At 37.9% G+C, this 9,264-nt stretch overlaps 2 protein-coding genes across 2 annotated transcripts; both read right to left on the reverse strand.

The window, feature by feature from the left end:
• Positions 1-202: 202 nt before the first annotated feature.
• LOC132200457 (43 kDa receptor-associated protein of the synapse homolog) lies at positions 203-6,852 on the reverse strand. The gene is made up of 7 exons (XM_059625927.1): positions 6,662-6,852; positions 4,458-4,638; positions 4,245-4,396; positions 3,421-3,727; positions 2,878-3,177; positions 2,434-2,625; positions 203-1,726 (listed from the first exon to the last, which is right to left on the reverse strand). The coding sequence occupies exons 1-7, from the start codon at positions 6,751-6,753 to the stop codon at positions 1,334-1,336; spliced, it is 1,617 nt and encodes a 538-aa protein (XP_059481910.1). The 5' UTR covers positions 6,754-6,852; the 3' UTR covers positions 203-1,333.
• A 501-nt stretch (positions 6,853-7,353) lies between these two features.
• LOC132200370 (1-acyl-sn-glycerol-3-phosphate acyltransferase beta-like) lies at positions 7,354-8,813 on the reverse strand. The gene is made up of 4 exons (XM_059625793.1): positions 8,534-8,813; positions 8,105-8,401; positions 7,865-8,049; positions 7,354-7,809 (listed from the first exon to the last, which is right to left on the reverse strand). The coding sequence occupies exons 1-4, from the start codon at positions 8,695-8,697 to the stop codon at positions 7,634-7,636; spliced, it is 822 nt and encodes a 273-aa protein (XP_059481776.1). The 5' UTR covers positions 8,698-8,813; the 3' UTR covers positions 7,354-7,633.
• Between the last annotated feature and the right edge of the window lie 451 nt (positions 8,814-9,264).

Here is a 9,264-nt window from a genome sequence, read left to right on the forward strand (position 1 = left end):
AACTCTCCGGATATGGATTTGACTCTTTAATAAAAAAAGCGCTAACAGTTAGTAAATTGCAAACGGCCGCACACTAATTCACTCCTTAGCATGAGCTATATTTACTATCCTTTTAGATCTGAAAAAATATTTCATTTTGCACAAAAGTATTAGGGTGAAGAAGCTGAAATGAAATTCTTGGCTTTTATCATTCCAGATAACTTGGTGGTGTGTGTGGTATGTTAATGTTTTCGTGTAATTTGTGTGTGTGTGAGAATTCGTCATGTGTGTTTGTGTGTCGTTTGCTGCGTATGTGTGTGATCGAGTGTGTAATTAATTTTTTTTATTGGTGGAAACACGCAATACAACAGTGAGTAGTAAATAAGTAGTTTGTTAATAATTAATTAATTGAGTGTGAGTAACGTCCCTCGTTAGCCATTGCCCGTTGCCGCTCGTCTTCTCGTTTTAAAAAATCTTCGGTTTTTATTTGCTTTGTTTTAAACTCTGTTAAACTTGATATGATTTTCAACCGCGCAAATGTTCAAATTCAATAACTATTTTCAGCTAATAAAATTGAATACAAGTTAATTCACAAAGATTATAGATGGTCAAATGATTTTAAGAAACGTTCAAGCTTAAAAATGTTGCACCTTTCAATATGAATTTAATTGATTTTAATATAATTATGCAGCGTAAATCCAGCGTTTTTGACTCAACATCATTTTTACATTATTAAGCAAGGACAATTAGTGGTGACGCGATTAGCTTCAGCGTGTTAGTTTTATTTATAAATTGTAGCATTCACTAAGTGAAGTAATTGCATAAGGAGTGTAAAAAATTAAAAATTTCAGTTTAAATTTCGGTTTTTAAGAAAGAAATACTAATAATCAAAATATAATTTTGGTCGTGCTGAAAGAAGATGCACCGGAGATGTAATAAGGGTAAAAATATCCTTTTCTTTTTCAGGACCAAAGATTTAGATTTAAAAATAATTTTTATTTTGAAATTTTCTCAAGGAAAACAAGTTAAAGCTAAGGTTCAAGACAAAAAAAAATAACAAAATTCGTTTAAAAAATCATAGCTTGAGAATTCAATGATTAATACAATTGCATTAAAATTATATTGAATAAAAAAATTATTTTACTTGCTGAGCATAAAAGGGCAAATATTTCTCAAAGTGTGTTAAAAGACGACAGAGTTAAAGCAATTAGGTGCAAATAGTGGAGCTAGGCGGCGAAAAAAGGTGACGATCAAGTGGTGGCGCCGCGAAAAGGTTAATTCGGCTGGAGGACGGGGCGAGAGCGGGCTGGCTTGCGAAGGGACGGAAAGACTTTCGGGGTGGGTTGAGCATGAATCACACGGACGAGGTGGCCTGCTGCGTGTACGAGCGCAGACTGGCCAGGCTGGGGCTGGAGCGGAGGCTGACGGTGGAGCGGCGCGCCTCGTCGCAGCACAGGTAGAGCCGCGAGCTGACCAGCCGCTGGCACTCGGGACACTGGCGGGGCCGCCGGCGCCGACTGCCGCGCCGCAGCAGCTCGTAGGCGCACCGCGCGTGCAGGATGTGCGCGCACGGCAGCGCCTCCAGACTGTCCGCCTCGCCGCCGTACGGCAGGTTGCACGCGCCGCACACCAGCTCCAGCTCGGCGTCAAGCTGCGCCGCCAGACGCTCGTGGTGCGCCTGCTGCTCCTCGTCGCCCAGGTTGCAGTAGATCCGGGCCAGCCGCTCACGCACGTTCCGCACCAGCAGCTACAACAAGTTCACAATTTTATTTATGTTCAAAAATAATCCGTTTCAATTAAAAATTAATTGGGATATTTCAATGCAAATTTAAGTTTCATGTTAGTTGATTTCAAATTTGTACTAAAAAGTAATCTTAATAATAAATTGGGTTAGATGATATGAAGTTTTTTATTTCAATATAATTGGATTGGTAAAAAAATTTTTATACTTTTTTTATTTTAACAATTGGTCTCACATTTTGAAAATTTGCCTTATACCAAAATGTTTTAAGCTTATTAGGCATAAAAGAGTTTTATTTAGAATATCCATAATCAACTAAATGAATTTGTAAAAATTAAAAACTGAAAATTTAAATTAATTTTGCATGAAGTTTTATAAAAAAAATAAAATTTTTCCTTTATAGGACAGCTTATAAAAATCATGGAAAGCAGGAAATTATGCAGTAGTTTAATTAATTACGTGATTAAAAAAATACGTCAATATGCAAACTTAGTTTTTTTTTTTTAATTTGACTTCAAGTTGAAAAAAATTACTGCACCTGCTCTTTGTCATATCGCTATAGTCATATAAAACGTTTTTCTCAACTGCACTTTTCCCTTGCGCCAGTACATAAAGGTGCAAAATGTTAAAAGCTATGAAAACTAGGCACACCACACCTGGGCCCCATCACCCATTTGACAAGGAGGAAAGTTGTGCAATTACGAAAAACGCACCTTTGCGCCGATGGACGAGGCCAGCTCGAGTAACTTTGAGTTGAACTCCAATGGGCGGCAGTTGCAGATGCGCCTCTGCAGCCTTAAAGCTTCCAAGCACTTTGCCATGCCTTCCATGGTCTCCATTTGACTGAGGCGGTCTCCCAGGCTCGAACTCAGTCCTAGTGCTAGTTCATACTGTTTAAAAGCCCTCTGAAAATCAATTTAAATGTTGTTAATTCAAGTCTATGTCACATGAACTTTTTTATTTATTTCATTTTTTATTATTATCATTTGTCCAATTTTTTCTTCACATTGTTCACATTCAATTTTTGAAGAAAAGAAATTTGTTTGAGAAATTGTCAAAAATAAATTCCATTTTTTGTATTAATAAGAATAAAATGATTTTTAAATTTACAAACTCAAAATTATAAAAAGTTGGAAATTGATAAATGTTTTTCTCACGTTGATGTCGCATTTTTTGCGGAAAATGTCCCCCATTACGCGGATGCTGCGTGCGTAGGTGGCCTGGTCGCCAGAAGTGAGCGAGAGGCGCGTCGCCTCTGAGCAATAGTCCTGCGCGTCGCCGAGTTCGCCCTGTTTGCGCAGCGCAGCGGCCATCTGTAGAAGGGCGGCCCTGTGGTGCCTGCTGTTCAGGTCACCCAGCTGCAGACTGCGCGACAGGTCGTAGGCTTTGCTCGCGTACTTGGCGCTTTTCTCCGCGTCCTGCAGACGAGCAAACAACTCGGATAAACCGACGTAAACCTAAAACACCAAAAAAAGATATAATTCATATAATATATTTTAATCTGGCATAAAAAAATTAAATAATTATTACATTAAATTTAAAGCGAATATTAAATAATTACTTTTATGCTATTGTATTGAGAAAAATAAAAGGATTAAAAAACTGTTTTATACGTAACCGAAGAAATAATTATATTTACATAATATTGGTTTCATTGGATATCCATGTGAGTAAAATTGTATTATAAAAAAACTGCAGACCTGTAATTCAAGTGCGGGGTCTTTGGTGCTTTGAGCAATTTTGTGAGCCTGCTGGAAGGCCTCCAGCGCGGGACAGAAACTGGCGAGCTGCGTGTTGACGTTGCCCACGCACAGCTGCACGTGTCCCGCCACCTTGCACTGGTCGCACTCGTTGTACAGTGAGTGGCGAGCGTAGGCCATGGCGCGTTCCAACGCGCCCAACCGCTCGTGGGTGCGCGCCAGGTTGAGGTACGCCTCGGCCCTGAAGCTGGCGGAGTCCGTCTCCTCCGCCACGCCTAACTGCCGATGAGCAAATTCCAGACTCTCTCTGAAATTTCATCTTGTTTATGAGCTCGCCTGCGCAAAGTTTAAATATGCAACCCGCTCGATAACAGTGCCTAGCCAGTTGCATATCTACATTTTCTTTTTAGAAAGAAGTTGCATTTAAATAAGATGGCAATTTTCCTGGTTATGTATTTTGTTAAAGAAAAAAACATATTAGTCTCATTTTTCTATTAGATACCATTTTTTAACTAAAAATTTGATACGGGTTTTTCAGCTTTTGTTAACAAATCGTGTATTTTTTTTCATTTGGAATAGTTACTAAATTGGTAAAAAAAATCAATTATAATCTTTGTAAAACAGAAGACGTAAAATGTTTAACAATGACGATCCGCAAACGTTCCAATAATTTTTTCTCAAGTTAAAAGAAATAATACAAGACTTTTTTACTTTCCGTTCCGTTGTCATGTTTAGTGCAAGAAATCGGATTAAAAATGAAGATAGGGAAAAACGGGCACTGTTAAAAAACGAGGGAATAAATCTTGATAAAATTGATTTCTTACCTAAATTTTCCCCAGTCCATGTAGGCCTGGTATAAGTATCCGAGCAGCAAAAATTTATCTTCTCTTTTTCTAATCCGCTTCAGGGCGCTTTTCCACTTAGCAACTGCAGCCTGCTGCTTGTGTTGATTGTACAATTTTAGGCCTTGTTCAACCTGGGCGGCAAAACACAGTTTATTTTTAAACTGGATAAATTCGACTGACAAGGGCACCGACCCTTCCTCTTGCTAGGCCCTGTTCTAATTTTCGGCGACACGCAAAAAAGCAGTCAAAAATGCCGTGACCATTGGCCTCGATGTTGTCCTCGCGGAACTGGAAGAGCTCGTGTGGCCGCGGCAGGGGTGGTCCGTCTGGCGATGGCAGCAGGGCTGTTGCCGACAGCTGGTGGCTTGTGCCGCTGGATAACAAAATTCAAAATATTTACAATTCGTTCAAATTTATAAATCAATAACATATTTTATTAAGAAAAACAAAATTAAAATTAAATCATAATTTTGCTTAGCAAAGAAAATTTATAAAACGTTATTCTCAAATAATCTAGATGCTGTTTTAAACAAAATAAATGAACGGGCTACATTTTTTTCTTAATTATTAAATTTTAAATTTATATCTTTTATTTATCTCTTTTTCCAATTGAGACTGTATAAATAGATTAATTTTATAAATTGGTTTACTACGGTAATATCACGTGATGAAAGTAGCAAGTTTTAGTAAAAATTAGACCGAAAAAATTCCAAGCTTTAAAATGACCTGAAAATACAAAAGCATGTTTAGTGTGAATTTAACTGATTCTCTAGAAACGGAAATATTGGTTTAATTGATTGTAGTCAATCTAGCAATTGAGTCAGTTTTACATATTTCTGGTTTGAATTGAAACTCTTAAATATTCCACTAACAATTCCTATTCATTTTAAATCACAAAATTCGATTGAAATAATCCAATATGTAGAAATTGCAAGTTAATACACACATCACACAGTCAGTCTTTCAACACAGATTTGGCGATCAACATCAAAGAAGCAGCCAAGCAAGTCATAACATTGAAGTCATCAATTAGCTGCGAATTCCAAAGCTGCTACATTATTGCACATAGAGCGTGGTCTTGATGTGTGCGCTAATTAGTTTTGTCTTGCTTATTAGAGGCAGCAGAAAGCTCGCCGTTTTTAGGCCCATTAATGGATTCCGCCTCTCTCCATTGAAGGCCTAATGACTACCCGCCCGCCCATCCATCGCCCAGATAAATGCCTCTCAATGGTCTCTCGCTACGAACGGGCTCATTAAAAATAGATAAGGCTGATTTTCATCCTTGCCGGAGCGCGATCGCGAGGGGTGCGCGTGCGGGGTGCATCCTGCCCGGGTCACGTGACCGATCAATAGGGGATGCATCCTGAGCGAGCGGCGGCGGCCAGAGCACGTTGGTTGGATGGCCGCCGCCGCCGAAGCCCTCGGGGGCCTCCCTGGGGTGGAATTCCCGGAAAACAACTTGCACCAACCCTCAAGTGCAATATTCACTTTTATCCCTTTCTAAATTCTTGATTTTTTAATTTCAACGAATGGGCCTTTCAATTGGTAGGGGTTGCTCAATTCTTTCGATGGATCTGCTGCCGAAGGCTTTTCGCTTTTTCATCTCGGCTAGTGTGTGTGTTTTTTTATAGTAGGGCACATAGTTGGTCCAGTGGCCTAGATCGGATCCGTTTAGCGCAGGCTGCTTCATATATTGCTCTTGCAATTTGCCGCCTGAGCTACATTCAAACCAACAAGTGCATGGGGCTGTTGCAGGGGATGCTGCTAAATGAGTAGCACAAAAGAAAAAGAAAAAGCGGGAACGGAGCAACCCCTATTGCTTAGCTAAAAGAGGACGGTCAACCATAAAAATGTTAAAAGTCAAAGGATTAAAATTGTAAAGCAATTTTGAGAAACTTATGCCGTGGAAAGGGGTTGAATAATTATTAATTATTTTAATGCAAAAAATAGATACAAAATAATTAGAGCGTGAGTAAAAAAGAAATAGAGAAATAAATTAATTTTTACGAACAAAAATAATACCATTTTAGACTAAAATTGTGCTGGTTTATCACATTATTCAAGTAACTTTTCCTGCTTCTAATCTGTAAAATACAAGGCAGAAAACAATATTTTTTAATCGGTCAGGAAATATAATATTAGGAAATTCGTTTAATATTTTTTTAGGTTTGAAAGCTTTTATTGAAAATGGAACAAATTTATAGAGAAGAAAAATAACTGAAAATTATCTGTGCTTTTTCTATTAAAAAAAAATTAAGAAAACTTCTACAATATACTACCTGAAGAGCTAAATTTCTGAAATAATCCAAAGGTATTTGTTAGATAACTCGATTTCGGTCTGTCAAACGTGCCGCACTTTTTCCTGGTCTCAGGGGCGGCTGATTTCTAGTGCTCACCTGAGGTAGTCCCTGGAGGGGATGGAGTCCCAGGACATGGCCTCCAGGATGGCTGGAGTGCTGATTGTTCTGTGCGGGTGAGCGCCCATCATCACATATCGCCAAATACACAAAAATAAGGGTGCCAAATCAAGGGTGGCTTTTATCACAGAGGGTGTACTGTAGAGTAGGCAGCCACTCCCTGCAGCTAGCGAGACTGCGCCCCTCCAGATCGAAGACCGGGCAGCGGCCGGAAAACAGCATCTCTCTGCTGCCTGGACCACTTTCCAGCGCACGTGGCGCCAAAACTCAAAGCAAACGCCACCTCCCCTAGCGCCAGAGTATATTTAAAAGCAGGAAAACGCAGAGCAAATAGGGAGCGTTCTTGGGACGGAAAAATTAGTTCCCTTTTCTGTTTTACGAATTCACAAAGTTCTTATCCCGCTCCGCTAAATATAAAACTATTTTTGGGTTAAAAACATAAAGAAATTTTTAGAAAATTTTCACGTTTCATTAACATCTTTATTCTTAATACAAAACTAAAAGCTATAAAAAAAATAATTAAAGAGAAATATAAGAAAAAAAATCACATAGGGGATTAATACTATGATTAAAGAATTGAAAATATACATATGTCGATAATTATGTGAAAAGTGATAAGATTGAAATGAAATATTTATTTAAAGCTGCTTTATTTTCAAAACGTTTGTGAAGCATGTTCGTATAATTATCATGTTTATTGCAACCATCATCATAATTTTAGTTACGCGTTTTTTTTTTATATTTATGAATTTTAGAATGTAAGTTTCAAGTCAAAATAAATACCAATAGCGATACTGTAGAATGAAGTTGGAGATAAAACTCCTTATTATTATACTTACATCCAATTTTTTTTAATTATTTATAATTAGCGTTGATTAAATCTTAATTATATCCAATTTATCGCAATCCTATATTTTATCCATAACACTAAATTATGTAAATTTTAAAATGCTATTCAAATCCAACCAGGCCAGGGTGATTTGTTGGCAAAGAGATCTTCAACTCTTTTGACAAATTGTTATAAACCTCATTCATTTGATTCCAGACCTTGGTCTGCAGCTCATCAATGTCATCTAGTGTCAGTCCTTTAGTCTCAATATATGACAAAGCTGTGATAATGACTTTTCCTATAAATTTAAATAATTTTTATCTAGACGTAAAATCGATTTTGCATTATTATACCGGATCCGAAAAAGCCATTGTGGTGGTTGATGAAGTAGTAGGGTGAGTAGACGACGGGCATGATAGGCGCCTGGCACGCTATCGCAACGTGAAAGGCGCCTTTCTTAAAGGGCGCCAGTCTGCGATTTTTATTTCGCGTTCCTTCCGGAAAAAACCAAAGCTTCACACCCTCCTCGGCCATTTTTCTACCAAAATCAGAAACGCTTGAAATTAATTAAAAACGAAACCATGATTTTCCACCTTGAAGCATTTTTAAGTTGCTCCTTTGCCTGTTTTGAGTTTAGTCGGTCGATGAAAGTCGTCCCCGAGAGCCAAAGGGCCAGACCGAACGGCCATGCGTAGAAAATTTCCTTTTTTGCCACGGCTGAGCATTTTTTCATCCATTCCCATATCCAGAACATGCCCAAGACGTCAAATGAGTTTTGATGATTTGCAACGGCCACGCATGCCCTTTGGCGGCTAAGATTGTCAATGCCACGAACTTCCCATTGAATTCCAACTATGTGAGACACCAAACGAAGCACCTTTGACGATCGACTAAAAAAAAATTTATTTTTCATGAAATATAAAAAAAAACATATTATCTGATTTTCAATATAAAATCTGCTTTTGCTTTTGTTAATATAAAAGTTAAAATTTCAATATAATATAATTTTTTTCAATACTTACTAGCAGTTAATGGTGTCGCAAGGATTAAAAACTGCAAAGAAGGGTATGCAGAAGACGGCTAGGAAGGAAATAATTAAGTAGTAGACGATGAATTTGGTCCGGTACGGGGATATTCGCAGCGAAATCCCCAGCACCGTCGCCGTCAACACGAGCCACCAAAACATTAGTACTGCACCCCGCGATTTATGAATCAATTATGGCTAGTCAGAAACGGAAAATCTCAATCTCAGCAAGAATCACGCGCGACTAACGCCTTGATGGCATCAGGCTACAAAGATGACATTGTATCTTATCAATCATCATCTCCAGATGGCAAAGCTTTACCTCTTAAAGTGCATCTGCGACAGTAAATTGAATGTGGATTATGAAACACTGTTGCAATGCATCACATGACTTTTTTTACAGCGAATAATAATTTGTGCTGCAAATAGCAAAATTGAACGTATGATAAGAGATGATGATTAATGAGGTACTTAGTACATTATAATAAAAGAATACATATTTTAGCAGAGAAATTCATACAAGTTTCGTTTTTCAGATATTTATCATATTTAAAAAAAAACTTTTCTCAATAAGTGTTATGTAACGTAATAAGATAGCATATGACCTCTAGACAGAAAAGCAACGTTCAGTGGTGTCTACAATAGTCTGCGCATAATCTTATTGTCATTTCTTATCGTCTCAAAAGGAGATTATTATCAATTAAAAAAATTTGTGGTAGTTTTTAATTT

This window comes from Neocloeon triangulifer, unplaced genomic scaffold (assembly GCF_031216515.1).
Source record: "Neocloeon triangulifer isolate White Clay Creek 2 clone unplaced genomic scaffold, ASM3121651v1 ptg000014l, whole genome shotgun sequence".
Lineage (NCBI taxonomy): Eukaryota > Metazoa > Arthropoda > Insecta > Ephemeroptera > Baetidae > Neocloeon > Neocloeon triangulifer.